Source organism: Bidens hawaiensis, unplaced genomic scaffold, assembly GCF_021521415.1.
Source record: "Bidens hawaiensis isolate Kalapana, Puna unplaced genomic scaffold, B.hawaiensis_p1.1 tig00025633_1, whole genome shotgun sequence".
NCBI lineage: Eukaryota > Viridiplantae > Streptophyta > Magnoliopsida > Asterales > Asteraceae > Bidens > Bidens hawaiensis.
The window spans coordinates 135,641-158,486 of record NW_027494105.1 but is presented as its reverse complement, the minus strand read 5'-3'; the positions used below and the strand labels follow the sequence as shown (position 1 = coordinate 158,486).

The 22,846-nt window shown below is 35.7% G+C and overlaps 3 protein-coding genes across 3 annotated transcripts; 1 reads left to right on the top strand and 2 right to left on the bottom strand.

Moving 5' to 3' along the window:
- The first annotated feature begins 3,292 nt into the window (after nucleotides 1-3,292).
- On the top strand, nucleotides 3,293-4,408 carry LOC143571934 (auxin-induced protein 22D-like). The gene is made up of 2 exons (XM_077057231.1): nucleotides 3,293-3,533; nucleotides 4,009-4,408. The coding sequence occupies exons 1-2, from the start codon at nucleotides 3,358-3,360 to the stop codon at nucleotides 4,373-4,375; spliced, it is 543 nt and encodes a 180-aa protein (XP_076913346.1). The 5' UTR covers nucleotides 3,293-3,357; the 3' UTR covers nucleotides 4,376-4,408.
- Nucleotides 4,409-7,607: 3,199 nt separating this feature from the next.
- On the bottom strand, nucleotides 7,608-10,444 carry LOC143571933 (histone acetyltransferase GCN5-like). The gene is made up of 13 exons (XM_077057230.1): nucleotides 10,329-10,444; nucleotides 10,150-10,214; nucleotides 9,990-10,070; nucleotides 9,817-9,888; nucleotides 9,574-9,742; nucleotides 9,467-9,510; nucleotides 8,848-8,947; nucleotides 8,699-8,779; nucleotides 8,569-8,623; nucleotides 8,317-8,432; nucleotides 8,130-8,226; nucleotides 7,908-8,049; nucleotides 7,608-7,755 (listed from the first exon to the last, which is right to left on the bottom strand). Exons 1-13 carry the CDS (start codon nucleotides 10,431-10,433, stop codon nucleotides 7,689-7,691), a joined length of 1,194 nt encoding a protein of 397 aa, XP_076913345.1. The 5' UTR covers nucleotides 10,434-10,444; the 3' UTR covers nucleotides 7,608-7,688.
- A 5,130-nt stretch (nucleotides 10,445-15,574) lies between these two features.
- Nucleotides 15,575-16,768, bottom strand: LOC143571941 (protein ELC-like). The gene has a single exon (XM_077057238.1). The coding sequence runs from the start codon at nucleotides 16,586-16,588 to the stop codon at nucleotides 15,575-15,577; it is 1,014 nt and encodes a 337-aa protein (XP_076913353.1). The 5' UTR covers nucleotides 16,589-16,768.
- Between the last annotated feature and the right edge of the window lie 6,078 nt (nucleotides 16,769-22,846).

Sequence of the window (22,846 nt, the reverse complement as noted above, 5' to 3'; positions counted from 1 at the left end):
CGGGCTTGGGATTACTTTCGAAATTTTTCATGGGTTTGGGATTAGTTTCGAAATTTTTCATGGGTTTGGGACGAGTTTGGGATTTGTAATATAGCCGGTTACCCGATAAATTTAACCCATTTACCGGATATACCCGATGTACCTGTCATAACTTTTTTTATATTTATATATAGTATACTCCAAATATTTTAAATATATTATTTGTTGAAATTTGTTTATGATAGTTATTTGATACATTTTATTTTTATAGTAATCATTATTTGTAATTGATTAGTTATATTTTATCAAAACCTGATGGGTTTTGGGCCGAGTATACCCAACGGGTCTTTTGACAAAACCCGACGAAACCCAACGAGCAATTACCTGATTAAAATTTGGCAAGTTTAAGACGGGCTTTCATAACCGGGTATGGGTTTGGAAATACCTAAACACAACCCAAACCCGATCCATTACCATCCCGAAATATAAAGTACCCACAAGTTGTGGATACCCCTAAAACATTTGAACACACATCATTACTTATTACCCACAAATTTGCTTTGGAAAAATTAATATAAATTTGAGTTGTAACCTACTTTGTTGTTTGGTTTCTAGCTTCTTGCTAGTTTGTGTTCAATGAAATTAGGTGTTCCAAAAAAGAAAAAAAATCAAGGAACACAAACACAAAAGATTTTAGGATAGTTTTGACATAAAAAGAAACTTAACAACCAAGTTCAAAAAAAAAATAAAAAAGATTTTAGCATGGTTTTGACAGGGTGTAAACGACCTGAAGTAGCTCTCCTAAGCTCGAGCTCTGCTTAGACTATGACCGTTTGTTATATATTAACTAGTTTACATTTATAAGTATTTTTTTTCATAAAATTAAAGCTTTTTATAACTTAATGTATACTAGTAAACCCCCGCGCGCTGCGCCGTAGCTGTCCAACGTATGCGTTTATTTTATCGTGTGTCCAAGATGTACGCAAAGGAAATTCGGTTGGTATTGGTTTGAGATAAAGCATAACCCCAATCAACCCGTTAGAGATAATACCTAACCTGAGTTTGACCCATTAAGAGATAAAATATGACCAAACTTCATCCCATTAGAGATAGAACATAACACGTCCGTCCTGTTAAAGATAAAAAAAACATGAAAAGGTAGGGGCCTAAATCAGATATAGACAAAATCAAAGTGCTAAAAATAACACATATATATAGTATAACTAACAACAGGGATAAGAATAGGTATAACCGTATAACACAAACAACGGAGACTAAAACTGTACAAACATATAGTCTACTGCAGAAAGTGCCATCGTTGGTTTTCTTTAATACATAGGTGGTAACTTAATGTATATTACTTAGCTATTTTAACATAGTTAATATATAATAATTATTATCTACCAATTCTAATAAAGTAAAATAAATGTAAACACTTGTCATGTTTTGGTTAATTCTCACAATTTTTTCCCTCCAAAACTAATATACCATAATATATGTAATAAATCAATAATTATTCACTTTCCTTTTACGCTCTATTTATATAATATCTATATATTTTTATAAATATAAATATTAACATATTATTTTACTACATATTTCAAAATACTTGGTGAATTTCAAAAATCAACAACAAATCATGTTTCTCAAATGAAAATTGTTTCTGGTTTTTTATGGAACTTAAATTTGATATTATGGGTCAAAAATTGGTAAATAGATTATTTGGTACAAGTTAACTACATTTAGGTCAAAATCTGTTACGGTCAAAAATGAAAATTTTTGAGAATGCAAAATAGATTTATCGTCAAATTTGTTATGGGTTCAAAGTGTTGACTTTAAAATGTCAAAAGTATGAAAGTTAGAATTTTAAACATGATTCGGGTTTCAAATTTATTTTTAAGGGCATTTTTTAAAATAATCAAAAGGTTCAGGATTTAGCAAACTGACTATTTTTCCTTCAACTATTAAAATGTAAGAAAAGATTGCGAACACTTTCGACATACCACCCCTATGCCTATTAATGCTTCTAACTTTTATCAATTTTGAAATATTTATGTCAACATTAATTTTTTCATCAATGGTGATCAGAACATTGTGTGAGAAGCATGTTATGGAAAACTATGCTCAAATAACATGTTATTTTTTTTATGTTGTCATTATGACAAAGTCGAAAAGCCCTTTGAAACTTATCAAAATTTTTTTCATGGTGTAACTTAGAAAAACATAGCTCTTAAAGAACATCCATTGTTACAATTTAATGTTCTACTTTCCTTTAATGAGTGGTAAATTGATAAATATATCAATAAAGGTAACGCTCCTTTTGTATTTAGACTGAGTCGTTAGAACTACTATTGTATGAGAAGTTTTATTTCCGAAATTGGTTCATAACCAAAAGCCTTTCAATTATACATATATGGCACCGAGAATGAAATTTCAATAGAAAGAAATATTCTCGGGTACGTTTTTGCACGAGCATTTTTTTATTAAGTTCATTTAAAAAATAATTTTTTGATATAAATAAAATCAATTTATGTACACATTGTATAGATATAAGCATAGATGTAATATATTTTTTTTCATATACGCTATGTAATTATTTGTTTTACTTATAATTTTATAATTTGAATTATCCCCTGTGTGACACGGGCTCTAAAACTAGTTATATAAATATACATCTATATTAAATAAGAATGTATTAATAATATGACGTTAATGTTTGCAAGGTCGCCTATTAAACAAGTTTATTTACGAACTCAAGCTCAGGCTCTATTCAAATTTTTAACAAACACACCCCAAATATATAAAGAAAACCCGTCAACATGGACTGCTATAAATCGATACAGAATAATATTATTGATAATAAAATATTTAGAAAAAAAGCAAAACAAAATATTTTTGACGAGGGGGTCCCACCAATCAGAGTCCACACATGGGCAATGTCACCATCTTTCCCAGACAAAACCCGGGGCCACATCACATGGTATTCTCCCCACGCAAGTGGTCCACGATCCAACGTTGATACCTCAAACAACTCATCACAGCCGTTGGTTTTCTCCCCACACAGGCTGTATGCTCCCTGTTCCACCCACACCGGATCCACACCAACTTGTCTTCTATTCTTAAAAGCTTTTGACTCTGATGTATAGTTGTCGGGTGTGCTGTCAGATTCATCCACAAACAGAATAATCATGTCCCAACTCTAATCTTTTCATTTATTATATTATTAAATTTATTTTTATTTATTATTATTTTTTTTTGGGGAAAAAGAACCTAATCTTTTATATAAAACTCCATCTTCCATCACATATCATCCCATTCTATTCTATCAAAAACCACTTGCTGGAAAATCAAGATTGTTACTTGGGTCTTGTTTAAGACATGGAGCTAATTAACTTTGAAGCAACCGAATTAAGGTTAGGGTTGCCCGGTTCAACCGAAGATGGGGAAGTAAAGTCAACCAATTCTCCGGTGAATACGAACAAAAGAAGCTCACCAGAGATGGATTCGGGTGTCTCGGATGAAAACGATCTGTCGAGATCTCCACCACCCACCAAGTAAGTTATCGAACCCATGAAAATTGTAATTATTTGATTTTACACCATCAAACAGACGGTTTTAATTATTAAAAAAAATGAGACAATAATAAAATATCAACATAAAAAATTATTTATTAGATCAAACAGACGTTATAATTATTAAAAAAAAAAAAATGAAACAATAATAAAATATCAACATAAAGAATTATTTATTAGAACTGCTATTTGAATGATACCCTAACAACGTTTAGACAATATAAGAGCCAAACTTTGAAAATCTTTGATCAGAACGCCCGTTTGTTCAAATATCTGGACATGCGTTCTAACCAAAACAGTTTTTAACTTTAAAAAATTTTGGCCAAAAGAGCCTTTAGAACGGTATGAGACTAGATCTTAGACGCTGGTGTGCGTATAGCTGATCCATTATAATATATTAAAAAGCAATATTTTTTAAAAAAAATTGGACTTATGTAAATTGTTAAATGGTTTTCAGGGCACAAGTTGTGGGATGGCCGCCGGTGAGATCTTACCGGAAAAACATACTTCAGGGCAAGAAAAGTGAACCGGAGATGGGTTCCGGGATCTATGTGAAAGTGAGCATGGATGGGGCTCCATACTTGAGAAAAGTTGACCTAAAAGTGTACAAAAGCTATGGTGAACTCTTGAAGGGTTTGCAAGATATGTTCAAGTGCATTATAGGGTTGTACTCTGAGAGGGAAGGGTACAAGTCTGAATATGCACCTACTTATGAAGATAAAGATGGTGATTGGATGCTTCTTGGAGATGTACCATGGGATATGTTTCTTACCTCTTGTAAAAGACTTAGAATCATGAAAAGTTCTGAAGTTATAGAGAGTTGAGTGCTCTCTCGTAGAGGTTTTTTTTTTTTTTTTTTTTAAGAAATAAAACCACAAAATAAGAAGAAAAACTATATGTGTACATATGATCATGTAATTTTTCTTTATATAGTTTTATGATGTTTTAACAAGAACAGAGATATATACACTTATCACACTTGTTTGAATTTCAAGATTTGTTATTTGTTTTGGTTCTCGTCCCGCTTATTGTAGTTAGTTACATATTCGTCTTAGGTTAGAGGATTGTCCGAACATTCTTGGTTATCCAAACAAGAAGTATATTATTATTCGTGATAGGATGATAATTGTCCGGCTATTTGTGAATATCCGGACAAGAAATATCACAATCGTGGAAAGATTGCGTATTCATGATTTGTTAGGTTAATGTTTTTATTAAGTTTTAGTATTCACGATTGATGATAATTTATGTTATTCTTTCGTTGCAACTAATGGCTACGAATTCTCAAAATTGTTGCAGATCTATAGTGTCTTTTATGCATGATTTGATTCTAAGATCATAAGCACAAAATGGAAGTCATGTAAGCCTGATCTAAACTAGGTTTTGAATTATGGCTTTGAATGAGTGCGTCTTTGTGTTTTGATCGGTTTGTTAAGTTTTTCTATGCTTTGATGTGTTGAACTAAAACTTTATTTCAACTCGATTATGGATTTTCCATTTGACATGCTAAAAGAAAGCGACTATGTATTACTGTATTAGGTACCTTCTTATACTAGAAAGGTTGGCCCGTTGAAGTAGGGTTGGCATATTGTGTATACCCGGACACGATAAGACACGAACACGAAATGTGTATACCTATAGACGACACGAAAACTTATCGTGTACCTGTATTCCAAACACGAACACGAACCTGCTAATACCTGATATACACGATAATACACGATAAGAGCTTAAATGAATCCTACGACAGTCAAATTATTCGTATTAGCCTAATTGGGAATGTCGTGAGAATATGACGGCTAAGAGAAAGTGAGAATGTTTTAGAAATTTAGGGTTTAGGATAACTTATAATTATATATGTTTAGATATAATTATATATATTTAGATATAAAAATCTAATTAGGTACTTAACATGTACTTAACAGGTTTTTACCTGTTTAGACATGAAAATTAACAGGTAGATTCGTGTCTACCTGTTTAGTACACGAAACCTATTAAGTCCCTTACCTGGTACCTGTTAAAGTCGTGTAGGCACGTGTCGTGTATTCGTGTATCAGATATAAATTGCCAGCCCTACGTTGAAGGGCTAACAGATACCACCTTCCAATTTCCGTTCATGCAAGTGCATCACCACCCAAAAGTAATTAACTATTCATAAGCAGAGACAACTGATAAATTTTCCGTTCATTTTCTAAAAAATGAAAAAAGTGTTTATAATTAAAGCTAGTTGGCGAACTTGTAATGATGAAGTCTTCACAACAAATCCTCATCTCATTCCAAGGCATATGAGGAAATCAAGGTGAATGTGTTTCTACGGATAAAAAGCAAAGCACAACTATTGACATAGAGTTAATCCAAGAGTTAAGTCTTACTTGGACATCATACCAAGTAAGGGGAAAATGATAGAAAAATATTGAACTTCAAACGAGCATAACTTCGGCTAGAGTAGAGTACTAGAGCTACAAGACCCATAACTAGCTGACAAAAAAGTCTCGCCGGTCCAAGGCTATTTTGTTTCATAAAGTAGTGGAGGATATAAAAGAATTGACTTTTTTGTAGCTCTCTATACGGTCCAAGACATCTATAAGAGAGTGGAGGTTATGGTTTGATTTTAACTTGATGATGTATTATGTGTTTTGGTTTAGTTTTTTGTTCTCTTTGAACTTTTTTCTCAGCTTCTTGTTGAGTTTCTGCTTCTATATACTCTCTTTTTGGTTAATATAAGCCTTGCTGTTTAAAAGAAAAAATAAAAGTCTCGCCAAACCTGATCAATTGTTAGACCCGATTTGGCGATTTCCACCAATTGCATTTTAGGGTTCAAATTTTGTCAGCCATGGTTTTTTCCAAAATTTACAATTTTCAATCATTCTCCTTTTTAACCTAAATCGCGTAAGTTATTAACGGACATAGGTCACGTGTTAGTTTATAGACGTAATTTCAATGTTTAACTGATAAATAGAATAATCTCGTGTATTTTAACTTTTCATATTTCCTTAAAAAATAATTGAACATTTAAGAATCATTTTATTTATCAATCATATAATATATATAATCAGTGAATAAAATAGTTCTTTTTATATTTGCTTCTTGCATCCTAAGTGGTGGACGAATAGTCGGTTACACACTTGCAACTACTATAGCATATTGGAATTTATATGTTCCCACTTGACCTTTTTAAAAAGGTAAAGTAAAAAGGAATCCAGTTATAATAATGTTTAATAATTCAAAGGATGGCATAGTTTCAAGGAAACACAAGATATGTTCAATTTCAAACTTTGATTGTGAAGGATAGGAATTTGGACCTATTGAATGAGACATTAATCCACAAATAACGGCGTTTTGATTCCGCAGTAAGCCACAAGACCTATCAAACCCGAGTTTGAAGCTTTGAGCCCTAAGATGAAATCCAACCGTCCATTGTTAGTTTCACGCTCTAGATATTCGTAACAAGAAATGCTTACAATTATTTCTGATTATGGCTATTTAATTTTTAGTTTTGGTTATATATCATATATGATTCCACGTTAACATGTCCAACTTGAAGTGTACTGTTTACACACATTAAATATGCCATCTGTCTCAAATCATTTTCAAAGGCACTATACGTGGTTATAACTTGTATTGCATCTTCTAATGCTAATAGTTGTGAACCACAAAATGTGTCAAGTGATGTTTCATATAATGCATTTCCTTTGATGTTATATAAAAGGAAATATGAATATCAAGAGACACATTCGAGAAGTAACAGATGACGGGTAATGCGGGGTAAAAAAATTTTGTTTAGAGGTAGTCAATACATAAAACGTAGAAGAAAAAAAAATTGCACATAAAAATGTACTTTTGCCAAGAAAGTTGAAGGGTAGCGCAGAACATCAAAACAAAATATGTTAGAAAAAGCAAACATCTAAAACGACATAGTTAAAGTAACTAAACAAGGTTAAAGTCCACGATATGTTGATGGTTCAGGACCAGGCTGGCCTGGTTTGAACAACGATGGATGCACCAGGCCGAACCTGATTTTTGTAACAAAACATAATCCAGTCTAACCATATCTATGGTCATGTTACAAATAATTTAAATTGCAACATAAAAACATAACGAATGTGTGTCATCTACATATCCTTCGATTTCCGTTTCTTACTGCTGAAAATGCAGAAATGACTGAACACCCGCTTGAACTGTACTCGAGAAGAACGTTTCTAGCCTGCATAATAAATTTCAGCGCTTAATAATATTAGAAATCAGGCAAACGAAAACTTACAACTGATTTATAGAAGTAAATGAGCCAAAATTGCAACCTTTATATTACTTGCAGGAAATAGATGCATAAACATATATGAACAAAAAAAAAATTACCTAGTGGAAGATTTATAATAAACAGTTTCTGGAGAATTATATTTTCTAGCATTGGCAAACATCTTCCTTGCATCAGCAATGAACATCTCAAGTGTTACATAATACTGTTCAGATTCAACCCGTCTTGACATCGTCATAAGATCTACAATCAGTTAAGCGTTTACGTTAATGTAAATATTAATTTTAATACTTAAATTTACTGTTTGTGTTATATATACTTACCCATGGGATTTTTGATGATGTTATAATAATCCGGAGCGTCACGAACATTAACAGGTTTATCAAAAGGCCAACCATCAGCATGAGCAAGCATTGCCTGCTTACATCAAATTAAAAGAAATTACAGGTTAGTTTATATAATAACTAATAAATAATAAATAAGGAGTTACATTAGTAACTAATAACTTACCTTTAAAACTGAAAGCATGAATCCGGTCAACTTTGGATTTACGGTACCATCTGTAGAAGCATTGAAGTATTTAAACCGAGAGTGTCCCCATTCATCCGGACTCCACCCAGCTTCCCCTGCAACTCAATTTCAGTTACAAAAAAAAAATAATAAAAAAAAAAAAAATAATAATAATAATAATAACAATAATAATAATATGAACGATTTACAGATTTGTTTAATCATTATAACCGAAGGGTTCGAAGGACTCACTCAACCCAGGAATGTCTTCAAGTTTACAAATCCGTTTTGGAATTCCCGCTTCTTTCTAGAAAACAAAGTGCAAATATTATATCAGTTTTGTATACACACACAGACACAACTATGTATATTAATCATGAACATTTGAACATGCCTTTTGGAAATCGATACCAGGGTACACAATGTGGCAATTTGAGAGCTCCCTTATTTTCTCATCGATCGCCTGATATACAAAATGAAATATAAAGTTACATAAAAAAAATGATCTACCATTATTTTCGATCAATTTACCTGTCTTTGACGGCGAATCATGGTTGATAAATCAGTGTATGGAAACTTTGGATCAATTTTGCATTCCATAAGTATCCCTCCATCATTATCTTTTATATACCTATATAAAAAACCACTAACATTATATTGCAGTAACATATTAATTATTACAAGTATATTAATATCTTTTGAGTAAACTGCGGTTTTCGTCCCTGTCCAATAGTTTCAAACTTGCGATTTTCGTCCATGTGGTTTCATTTCACTTGCAATTGAACCCGACCACACTAGCGCCGCTAAATCTGATTGTTAAATCCCATCAGTGTGCCCTCACGTGAGGGGCAATTTTGTCCTTTTTCTCCCCAAATACACCCCAGCCCCTCCCGTGAGGGGGCTTGTGAATTAGGGTTGGGGTTTATTTGGGGAGAAAAAGGACAAAACCGCCCCTCACGTGAGGGGCACGCTGATAGGTTTAACGACAAGACTTAACGGGGTTGGTGGGGTCGGATTTAATTGCAAGTGAAATGAGTCCACAAGGACGAAAATCGCAAATTTTGAAACCATTGGACTAAAACCGCAGATTTAAACAAACCACAGTTCACTCATAACTTTTTGTAAAATTTCAAATATACATGTTACATACCCATGCCATAGTTTTTTCTCCAAGAATATATCTTTCGAAAATCCCTACAACATCAAAATTATAGAAAAAATATATGTATATTACAAAGAAGCTAAATATTATCTAACCTGTTTAATAAAATAACCAACAGCATTGTTGTCTGCATAAGTTAGAAAATGAGTGAGCCCATCGACATCGCGTGCACGTTGTTTTAAATGGTTCATTAATCTAGTGCCATAACCCTTGACTTGTTCATTGGGAGCTATGGCACAAAAAGCTATCTCTCCAAACTTCTGACTAAAATGTCACATAAACAACAGTTAAAAATATAAAAACGAAACTGAAACATGTCACGCGTGTAGCATCTGTACCTGAGGTAAGGGCGGTATGTAATCCCGCCAACAACAGTGTTGTGCCTGATAACCATTACAGATTTGTGCCTTCTGCATAAGATAATAATAACATTACATTGTGATTTAGAGCGTGTCTACAATTCAAATATTATTATTAAAAAAATATAATACACTGCAGACGGTATGCATACCGATCCATCTCAAGACGAACAATATATTCTTTAGGCATGTTAGGCAGTTGCCTTGCAAATATATTCTTCAATTCAATTAACCTGTAAACACATATATTCATCAATGTTATCATTTAAATACAGAAACATTGGTTAAACGAATAAAAATATTAAGTGATACCAAATCATATGTTCATCAATTTTATCATTCGATACGCATACAAACTTGATCTTTCCTGCTTCCTCCTGCGCATATCAATAACTTGTTTCACTAAATCTATAACTATAAGATGAATCAAAATCAAAGTAACTGATAGTACATTATATTGAGGTTAGAACGAGCTTCACAAATTGAATTACCTCTCTTTTTAAACCCTCTTCTCTGGCACAATAAGCTCCATGTGTCTGCAAATTCTCAGTGAATATACTCTTTACTGCATCATCCTTCACCATAAGCCCCTGCATGCATGAAACAGAAAAAAACCGATCCAAAACTGAGAAAACCAAAGCAAAAATCGACGGTTTGGTTTGTGTTTTTGTAAAAGCCGAACTTACGGTTCGGTTTTGGTTGTGCATGTAATAATAACTGAAAAACTTAACCGAACTGAATTTATCCTTTATTTAATTTATCACAAATTAATAAATATCTAACTCATTTATTTTAACCCAATTGAATAACAATCAATTATTAGCTATTAATTAACATAATGATTTAGACACAAATCCATTAGCCTATATGTACTGGGATGGCACCCCAGCCACCTCATCCGCCATACCATTATTACCCCTTATTCCATGAAGCTGGTAACAGGCGCGAAGGCGTAGTGAGTAGGGTCCACCAACTTTTCACCAGTCGCAGTCACACACACTTCACTTTCTTTTCTTCTTTATTAATTACGCAGTTAAACCATTAAACACAGAAGCAAAAAAAAAAAAAGTGAGTCGTTTGCTTACGTGTCAGTGACGTGGAATTCACTTTTTCGTTTTAATTAAATCACTACAAATAATTTTTTTTTCAGCTCAAACTTTTTAAACAAATATGGCAAAACAGAAACCGAACTAAACCCAAAACAAAATCCAACAAACCGAAACCAAACACTTTTCAAAAACCAAAGTTTCAGTTTGAGTTCACTTACCGAACCATGCACACCCCTACCTGCATCATCATAAACCGAGTCGAAACCCCCGCTGTCAAAGCCGCATTATTATTCTCCAAACGAGAAACAGTAAAGTTGGTCATCGAGTAATCGTCATGGTCGTCAAGTTTCCGTTTGTGGGTGGATGACGTGGCAGGGTGTGATCGGAGTGTTGCCGTTAAGTAAGATGAACGTGTATCCATATTATATTATATTAATTACAACAACAATAACAGATACATGATTGCTGCTTTGGATTTTATCGATAAGGGTTTTGCGAGAATATTTCAGCAAACGATGCGATGCTTTGGTTTAAATATTTGTACATCTTTAGTGACGTCGAATAGGTGACCAACTTACGGTTCGAGTTTTACACAATCTTTTAAAAATCGTACGTATCGGCCGGTTAAACCGGTTATACTGGATTTTCGTAAGAAAATGGTATTTAGGTACCGGTATTTTCAGGCGGTTTGTTAGAAAATCGTGCCGCCTGTTTTTTTTTTTTTTTTTAAATACCGGTTTACACCGGCAAACCATTTTTAAATCCAAAAGTTTTTTATACTTTTTGCGACCCGTATTTTTTAAAATGATTTTTAACATAACGGATAAAATTGAAATGACTAAACATGCTAAACGACGATCCGTTAATCAACCAATTTTGTGTCATGCAAATTCAATGTTGGTTTATTTACATATTTTGTTTGACTAATTTCGTATACAAAATACGTACTTTCTATCTAACTCGATCATTGTTCATTTGTGATATTTGGTTCAAGTTTGATATTTATTAATATACTTTTGGATTATTTTTTGAGTTCAAATTTTATTTATATGAAATTACAAGGTAAAATATTCAACCCGATTGAGACTACCGGTGCAACCAGTTGTACCATTTTTGAACTAAATCCGGTACGAGTAATATACCGGTTTTAAAACATTGGTTTTACATATTTTTGACCAGACTTGTACGTGAGTCGCGTGACTCTATATGACTGGTTGTTTATAAGAATAGTATAGAGTCATGCACCTCGCATACACAACGTAACTATTTGGTACATACCAAGATTTTCACGTGTTCGAGTGACATAAATTATTTTGCACGATATAATATTTTGTCAATTATTTGATATGATACAAAATTTCTTAAATTATTTAAGTTGAACTATTGGATATATATTTAATTATTAATTGAGTTAATAGTTATTAGTCATTTAGTCTATTTTTCTTGAGTGTATATATATTCTTTATTAGTATTAGGGATTTAGGTCAATTGTGAAAAAGCTGATAGTCTATTTATATTGGTATATATTTGCATATTAGGTTTTTAGCAATCGATTAATCAATTATGCATCCTAAACAACTATTCGGTGCTCAAAAACGTAAAAAGAAAAAACGAGATGATGCAAATGAAAATGTCTCAAGCCGGTGCTATGTATAAGTTTATGCATAAACCGTTTGATATTATTGTATTTGGTTTTATTACTATATTTTTGTTGTTATAACGTTTATCTCGTTTAAAAAAGATTAGCTTATATGCCATATATTTCTTTACTCGTTAAGGCCTATGGGTCTTTTTATTTCGGCTCGGTCGAGGTATATAAATTCTTAGAGATTGCCCTGACTCGGACGAAAGAAATATATAGTGGACTACATGTTTGTTAGTTTTATTCATAAAACTATTTTTGTTGGGATAAGTAATGCAATTATAGCGTAAAACTGAAATTCAAAAAAAAAATAAAAAATGGAGTTAGTGATGTGTTCTGACGATGATATCAAAAATGTGATTGTGAAATGGATCTGTACTGCTTGCATGACCTAATATCGTATAGGATGTAATTCAAATGGATCTTATATGGCATCATATTACTCGTGGGTGTGACTCGTATATTCAAATAGATCTTGTATGGTCCGGTACTAGTTGTTAAACTTTAAAAGCAAGAATGACACACGAACACAAGGACGTGATCAACACACGATCATCTTGTTAAACTATAAGAGCAAGAATTGTGCACGAACATAAGGATTGAATCAACACCCGATCGACTCTTTTGTTTTTGCTAAATCGAAAAAAAAAACATTAAATAAACATAACTTATAGTGTTTATATAAAACGTGACATATTAATACAATACAATTCAAACTAGGATTAATAATAATAAACTAATAATCTAGACATTGATAATTCAATAAATTAGAACTTAGGACTTTCCAACCATCCCTATACAGATTACCGTACCACTCTTATATATGCTTTCCCGTACTAACCACCTGGGTCCTTCGAGTTGGTATTGTATTGTCTTTAACACTACTCGTATGTGGTTGACTCGTATAATTCAAACTGGATCTTGTATTGCCCAATGCTACTCATAAGGTATAAAGTGGTCAATGGACTTGTATAGATGGGGTCGGGCGTGTGGATAGCAAAATGGCGTTGGAATAGCCAAGTCCGTTTTCTAGACTATTTACATTTTTGTTTTATGCTTATATTTCTATTAAATGATTATTAGTGTAAGTTGTTCGAAAACGAAAGGGGTCATGAGGTTAAAGGTAACATATACTAGTGTTCCAATGCTGTAAAACTCCCGAGTAGGCGGCCGATTACTCCCCGTCTAGTTCGAGTACTCCCCACCTCGGCCGAGTACTCCTTAGGTATTTTCCGAGTAATCCCCGACTACTCCCGAGTACTCGCAACTCCCCAGTCAACCGCCTAGGACCACCTAACGACTTTTACAACCTTGGTGTTCCTCATAAATTATATTCACTCTATACTATATTGGTTATTTTAATAGTAACATTAAGTATCAAATAGTGTCCACCGAGCTTTAAGCATATGGACTCTCTAACGAGTTTCCAGTTATTGTAAAGACGAAGAACAATTATGAAAAATATTAAAAGTTGAAGTTTAAAATATTATTTAAGATTTAAAAGCATCCAAAAAAATTGTATGGTTATAATTTATAAAAACATTGATTTATAACTTTTGTTGCTGTGTGAATATGGGTTCTAAACGAAATCAGTGAACGTGATCATTTGGGTTCATGACCTCTTGATCCAAGGCCCACAACCGCCTCAAAATTAGTGGGCTTTAAACGTTATAGTTATTGAACTGGAGCACCTATTTGAGTTATGTGTGCTCTAAAATACTTTCCAATAACTTATAGTTGATTCTTTCAAATTTCAATAGATGTTCCAGCGTTCCACTATAAAAAGTGAAATAGAGTTTAATGCCCATTTAACAAAGAAGCCCGAACTTTGTATACCGAGCTTTGACAAATTAGGCTTGGCTCGTTTACCCGCTACTCGTTGAAACAGATTTATGTTACTCGTTGAAATCAAATTTGTGTTTCCTTTAGTACCAAGGGGGGTCACTGACCCTCTAGTCACGAAATTAAAACAAGTTTTTTTTGGTAGTAACGCAAGGTGGACCACGAACTCTGAGCAAAGAAAGAACTCTTACGAGTTATGATAACCTCCGACCAAAAGTCATTATTCTGCCATCCACCTTAAGTCCTTAATTATGCATTGTTGTTTGAGTTCATAGGATAATAACACATGTTGTAGAAAGACAGTTCCGTACATCTGTGTTTTGCTCACTAAAGTATTTGTATTTTGTACATACGTAAAAATTTTATCATTGACTTCCCAAGGTCAATGTCAATATGTTTCTTAAGAATTTCTTGGAAATTTCGAATGACATATACAATATTACTAACTTCTACTTATGATTTGGACATATATGTTTTGTTATTATTCATGTTTTATAATTTCAATTTTGTTTTTAGCAATAATCAATAAAGTGTTGATATCAGGGTCAATTCAGTTGACCATTGAAAACTTGTTTTCATATAAGAAGAGTGATTATAATCATGACACATATTTGACTAGGGCTATAAACAAATCAAAGCAAACTATTCGATGGGAAGTTTGTTTATGTTCGTTTGTTTAATAAATGAACGAACATGAACAAAGAACTTCGTTCGAATAACTAAATGAACGAACACAAACAAAAGGCATGTTCGTTCGTTTGTTTATTAAAGGTATTTAGTACCTTTTAATGACATTTCTAATCTTATCATATAGATTTGATAATGGACGAACATGAACAAGACTTTGCTCATTTACAGCCTTATATCTGATTATGAACCGAGTAAAAATAAAGTTGGTCATCCACAGGTGATAAAGTTAGTTTTATTTCATATTTACATTGTTATTATATATGCATATTCTAAAGCGCATAATAGACCAAACGAGTAACTTTTTTTTTGTTATAATCGAGCGACATTTACTAATTATAACGCTGAAATTGCATTATTCAAGTATTTAGTTAACCAAAATTGAATTTACACTTGAATTTAGAAGATAAGGTTTCCTTTAGTTACATGATTCATTTCAAGAGCAATCATACAGGCTGATGTACTCTAGGAGATAAACGAGTTCTTTAAGGTTAAATGCACATATGTTTTAAAGAGTCTACAAAGCAAGAAACTTCACATTTGAGGACCCTTCCGAGTTCAACTTATTGAGTTTGGCCAGAGCGAAAAACTGCTCCCTAGCCAAAAGCCGAACTTGTTTAAAGTATGCTTCGTGACTCATAACGCCTTTAGCAAAAGCATCATTGAGCACAAACATCAACTCTCCCAAAGCTTCTTCCTCGGCCTTACACTCCATCTTCAATGTTGAGATCACATCTACACATTCAAACGCGTCTTCAATTCTCCCACCAGTAGTTACGCTTAAGTTAACTTTATTGACCATTAACCAGTTTACCAAGATATCCGCCGCCTCTATCATTTCCTTGATTCGTTGCTTTAGTTCGGTCTTTTCATGGTCCAGTCCAATGATCAAGTTGTCGGTTATGTCAACACGCGCCCTCATCTCCTCTTGAAGAGAAGCAAGTTTTTCTACCTCATCTTTGGTGTTCTCCTTCAACCCGATGATTTCATAGTGAAGCCTACACCAAAGTCGATCCATACATTCCATTTTTGACACGTATGAGGGGTGTGACATGCTAGGAGGCGCACTCACAACATAAGGATGGTCTAAGGAAAATATATTTACCAAGTTGTGTGCAAGGCCTAATAGATCGTGCCTGAAAGGAACCCACGTGTGTAAATACGACGAGGTGGTCAAGCCCGAAGGGTCCACAAACGGGTGGTTTGGACGTATTGGGTTGGTTATGTCTGTTTGCACTTGAACCATAGGTGCCACATGAGGGTAGTGCTCATGGACCCAAATGTTTATATGAATCAAAGGTAACGAGTGAGAGATATATAGGTAGCCATAAACTTTTAATAACTTTACCGCGGTTCCATCATGGTGGATATACGTGTCAATTGAGGGATATAAGAACGAAAATTCCTTGTGAAGAGAAAGCAAGTGTTTTCGTATCAACCACTTTTGGTCAGGATCAAAATACGCTAATGCGAATTCAGTGTTGCAAAACATCGCACTATCGATGATCTCAACCTGAGACGGAGATGCCATGGTGAAGAGAGATGAAAGTTGATCCCGAATGTATCGGATGGTCTTACTTGAAGAACATATATATGAAATTTGGTCATGTAGCAATTAAAAAATGATTCAACAAAGACTTTACAAAGTCATTGCAACATTTGAAAAGCTAAAGTTAAGCATGTGGTTGCTTGGCAATTTCTAATGACATATACAACAATACCAACTTCATTTTATAGTCATATTATAGTTATTTGTTTGACCAAAAGTTATAAAAGAATATAAATTTAGGAGGGAATTAAACTATATTTAGCTATGGAAAAAATTTGGAAAATTTTGGGTTAGAAGCTTCCCAACTATATGATTTTATTATGATATGGAAACAGATTAAAGATATAAAATTTGACAAGTTGGACTTATGAAAATTTTAGTGCCACTCTCCTCAAATTTTATAGAAGTCATGTGTTGCAAGTTTGTAATAGTCATACCAAACCATGTAATTAAATACATATTTTGTCATTTTATTATTTTTAGATATGGATAAGTATAACTATGCGTAAATTACAAATCTTGACTAGACAAAATGAATAGTAAGTCCAAATTGCACTGAAGCTTGACCAAATCGTGACACATGTGATGATGTGAAAAAAATATATATAACTTGTTTCCATCAATGTGAACGCAAAAGAATTTAATAAAGCAAAAGAAAATTAAAATATTAACTACTCAAATGTATAAAACTTAAATAAAGCTAAAATACCAAAGAAGATCACCAATCTATGTATAACTTGATCACATCTAGGTGTGTTTTTTTCTGCTTTGGGTTTCTCACCCACATCACCGAGAGGAGGGCTTTTTTCGTTATAGAAAAGAAAGGTCAAAGAAAGGATTCAGTAATGACGCCATGCATCACCCTTGAGTGCTGTGCTGAAGAGAAAAAAACCGAAAAAAGTTCCCCACATTGGGAGATAAAAGAGAAGACTGCGGTTAATGATCAATTGTGCACATCCTTTTTGGATGGTCGGCTTAGAGTGAAAGTATACGAACATAGACTTTGTGACTGACTTCGCCGTATAAGCATATCTTCACTGAAAGTCATTAGGGCTTCTTTTGCCCATGCCATGAATGAGAGTGAGTCCAGTCCATCTTCCTTCCCTGTGGGGATCTGCCGTGTCCTCTACATTCGCTTCGTCCTCCGCTTTTGAACGAGTGATCAATAGTAGAGTAGTTGGCGAACGGTGTTTTAGTTTGAATGACTTCTGGGCACAAGTGCCATTCTCGCCTACTCTTCTATGGGAGGACTGAGAGGCTTTCCCTGAGCAAAGAAGGTGAAAGGGGCCAAAGGATGCTAAATCATTACTGTTAGAATGAGTTTTCCAGTCGTCGGTGCAAAACGAAACTTAAGAGCTCTTCCGCTCAGGTATAGTGAAAGGTGTCTCCCTTGTGTATGCGTATCATTTGTTAGTACTTGCCCTTTCTTTCACATAACACTTCTTTCTTTTATCTCATATATCCAGTTATTGTCTACCCCTCGATATGAAGATGGTTGGACTAACTAAAGCCAGACGCGTAGCGGTCAGGAAAAAGAAAGCCTTGTTGAAGTTTTGAAGTCAACCAAGTAAGCCAGAAAGACCAGTTGTAGGAAGCTTTGACCGGCTGAAGCGAAGCAAAAAACTGAACCCGAACCAAACCCCTAAGCAAAGAAGGGATTGCCTTAGTTCAGTCTCGAGGTCGGATGGTAGCAATACACTTCTGACCCAAGCCCTTGAGCAGGGAGCAATTGAAGTAAGTAGTCGGCTATTTCTGAGGTTAAGCGAACACAGTCAGTGACAAGGTGAGTCTCAACTAAGCAGTACAGGAAGCCCACTCACTCGGGCAAGTAAGCGAGCCAAGCTTGAAAAGAAAAAGTTCGGGAGTCAATATAGTAAAGTCAGGGAGGAAAAGTTGCGGTTATGAAATAACCTAGCCTGTTTAGGGCTAGATTTATATAGGAGACCCCTTGAAAGAAGAGAGAAGATACCTTCGCCCACCCACCCGATAAATATAAGTGATGGCCATATATACGGCATATGCCGTCATAAGCGGGAATAGGAAGACCCTCCTTTCAATTCTCCTTTTGACCTAATTCCTAGCTTTATCTTGTATTGCTTTCAAAGGGGATAATAACTATAAATTCCTGCCTTACACGCTTAACAATAAGGACTTCCAACTCACTTCCTCACTACTAGAGAAAGGCTAAGTGAAGTACTTCTCGGGACTTACCTTTTATTCTTTCTCTTCTCTTCTTGCTTATCACTGACTTTCCTTCGCCCTTCGCGGCTGCTAGTGAAGTGGCAACTGGATTGCCTAGTGAAATGTGATCTCGATTGAAGCTAGATAGCCCCCTCCTCACTCGGAGCCGTAGCCGTAGTCTGGTCGGACCTCCGGACCCCTTCTTTATTCGATTTGGAAGAGCTCTTTTTCTCTTCGGCTCGCGCTTGCTCTATCATTGAATTTCCTCGTTTAAAGATCTCACGCAATCTAGGTTTGAGCTCTGATTTGATCTTGATGGCCGGTGGCAAAGGAAGCGAAGCGACAACCGCGGCTATGTTCCTAGTGTAGAAGAAAGAAAATGGAAGTTCTGGGATTTCCCCCAATGGCTTGCGGAAGCGTTGTTCGTTATTATAGATGCATCTGAGCAGCGGATCATGATGCCGGGGATTTGTTCACAGCGGAAGAAGAGAAGTCTTCCTCAAATGGATCAGACAAGTATGTTTCACACAAAAATAGATCTTTTTAGCTGCCATATTCCCTGTGTCTCTACTGATTTTAGTGCTCTGCCAAAGAAAGCGGTTTGATCCAAAGTCGGCATGAAATCTAAGGCTTTGAGCTCTTTGTCCGAGGACGATCTCCTAATTGCTAGTCCGAATCAAGGGCTAAAGTCCGAACTCACGATTTGACGGAAGCTGTACGACTGAGCAGCGGATCTCCTGACTCGACTAAAAAAGAATGGACGCGCTCTGCCCCCAGCAAAGGACTTCGTTGGCTGGAATAAAAGCACAATAAGTTGCTTTACAAAAGGAGTCCTTAGTATGTGTCAAAACCGTTATAGTACTACTACACCGAAGTCTCGTACTCGAACTGGCAAGAACGGAACGCTCTTCATTCGCAGGCAGTTACGGGGACTTTGCTTTTAGCTTTTACCCTTCCTAGCTAGCCGACAAAGGTCGAACTTTCTTACTTCTTTATTGAAAGCGAAAGATAAAACTGACTTACTGAACTTTTTTATTGAAAGGGTATAACTAACTGGCTGGCACCTTACGAAGTAGTATACTTATTTTGTTTAGTAGTAGGAGGCTTCACATACTCTTACTACTCGAGAGATAGGGTAGCACCCCCCCCATCCCGAAGTGACGAAGATGAAAAGTGCTTTTGCTAACTCTTTCTCGTCTTCAAAAAAGTATCAAAATGCAGTTATATAAGCTATCACTTTTGCAATGAAATATCAGTTCATCGAAGGAAAAAGGGCTAGCATCATTTCTCCATTGGGGAGATACCACTTTTGAAATGAAAGATCAACTCTTCGAAGGGAAAAGCTCAAGTGTGAAATTACAGCTATACTGGCATCGACTATGTCTCTCATCGTATTGTAAGGGATTGTATTGTAAGGGGTAGTGCACGAGAAAAAAATCATGCAGAAATGATCGACTCTTTGGACGCCCCGAAAATACTATGAGGTGTACGGAAATGGTCGAAGTAGTTGAATAGGAGGATTACGATGACTATAGCCCTTGGTAAATTTACCAACGACGAAAATGATTTGTTTGATATTATGGATGACTGGTTACGTAGGGACCGTTTCGTTTTTGTAGGCTGGTCCGACCTATTGCTCTTTCCTTGTGCCTATTTCGCCGTAGGGGGTTGGTTCACGGGTATAACCTTTGTAACTTCATGGTATACCCATGGATTAGCCAGTTCCTATTTGGAAGGCTGCAATTTCTTAACTGCCGCAGTTTCTACTCCTGCTAATAGTTTAGCACATTCTTTGTTATTACTATGGGGTCCTGAAGCACAGGGAGATTTTACTCGTTGGTGTCAATTAGGCGGTCTGTGGACTTTTGTTGCTCTCCACGGCGCTTTCGGACTAATAGGTTTCATGTTACGTCAATTCGAACTTGCTCGATCTGTTCATCCAACTCGAAATCTCGTAAGAGAAGAACTTTTACGCAGTACATGAAGTGCACTCTTTAGACAATAGAATAAAAACCGAACAGTAGATAACCCAATAATCGAATAAGACAAGGGGGTATAAGAGAATTGTCTACTTGATAGGCTATTTCCGATGTCTACATCAGTCATTACAACTTGGGCAGCGAGGGGGGACTGATGAACTAATCAAACAGTGCTAGTCGGGCAGCAGAATGGAGGCCGGCACGGTACCAACGAAAAGAGGATCGGCTAGTAGTTGGAACGGAGAGCTCGGGCAGCAGAACAAAGGAATAGGACAGAGGCCCGGTCAGAAGAGGTAAACGGATGGGTCCTAAGCTTGCACGGTGGTACCTGACGCCCTCAAACGGAAGAGAGCAGAACAGGATGGTAGCCCTTATAGCATACAAAGGCATGGCAACCTACGACTAATAGGATGGCGCCCTACGATCAAATAGGATGGTTGGCTACGCCATTCTAGAGATAAACTGGAAGGCCTCCTACGGCCATCAGGGCCTAGCAAGAAGCATAATTCTGTTCCAAAGCTTCGTTTCATTCCAGCAACAAGGGCTATAGCTAGTAAAGCAGGTAACAAAGTCCCAGGAATACCCGCAGGAACCAGTAAAGAGACCTCCTACTCCAGCATCATGATTCGGTTCCACCGAACACTCACCCAATCTTGCTTGAAAGCGGAGTGGAATCAATAAACTCGCATACCTTGAATCTAGCCTGCAATCCTTTCTCACTTAGCTTAGGAGAAAGTAAGCAAGACTTGATACGCTAATTTATTCTTTTAAAAAATTGAGAGTTATAAAGTCTTATTGCAGACCTTCGTCTTCACGGGTTGTTGTTGAAACCGACTCCTCCGCTTGGCGTTGTCCCTATAGTTGAACTGCTAATGCCTCCGATTAGAGATTTCACAATGCCATAGGATTGATTGAAGTTTCTGGCCGGGTAATGTTGGTACATAAATGTCAGTAGTTCATAGTCTAGCGTTTGTAATCGAGTCTGTAATGTAATTATGTTTAAGTTTATGTTTATGTATGTAAGCGAAGTTGTCAACAAGTTCGCTTAGGCGAACTTGTTGAACAAGCGAAGTTGTTGACAAGTTCGCCTAGGCGAACTTGTTCAACGAGCGAAGTTACTGACAACTTCGCCTGAGGCGAAGTTGTCGTGTATTTATATAGCCTACAGGTTATGGTTAGTAGGTGAGAGTTTTGGTTAATCACGTGTAATTCAGTAAGTCTATAGACGAAAGATCGAGTCTGTAATAGACGTGTTTCAAGTGATAATATATAACGTGTTCGTTTGTATCGCGTGTGATTGTTTTACGTATTCTACGCTCGTAACTACCTACGCAGGGATTCCGCACCTACGTAGATAGCGATATCCCGTGTAAGATCCGTCCGGGAACCTACAATTGGTATAAGAGCTTTGGCTCGATTGTGTGGTTCGGGATTTCACGCGGGTGTAGAAAACGTCTCGTTTGACCTATTCGCGGGACGCGTTTTCGTTGATATTGTGTTATACTCACCTTATACAGTCATATTCAAGCCGTCACACCGACCGGAAACTGCTAAATCGTCGAAAACAGATCTGAATATTTTCAGTGTTCTTCGGGCGAAGTTGTTGTTCTTCAGGCGAAGTTGCCGTCACTGGAAGTAGGGTTTCGGCGAAGATATAAGGTTGAGCGAAGTTAACCACAACTTCGCCTACCTCATAAGTTCGCCTAAGCGAAGTTATCCTCAACTTCGCTTACCTCCTAAGTTCGCTTATCTTAAGCGAAGTTATTCTCAACTTCGCCAAGTCACGCGAATTTAAGGATTTTCCAGCGAAGTTAACACTTAAGCGAAGTTATCCTTAACTTCGCCTATAGTACTGTTTGGAAGAATTTTTGTTTTTTTCAGGTTTTTCGTGTTTTCGAGAAGATGTCGTCAATTAACATCTCAGAGTTAGTCAAAATGGAAGTTGAAGCGGGGTCGGCTACTAAGGCCCCAAGGTTGATAAAAGGAACCGACTTTGTGGCGTGGAAGGATAGGTTCATTCAGTATATTAAATACCAGGATGCAAAGATGTGGGTGTGCATCCAGGATGGATATATTCCAC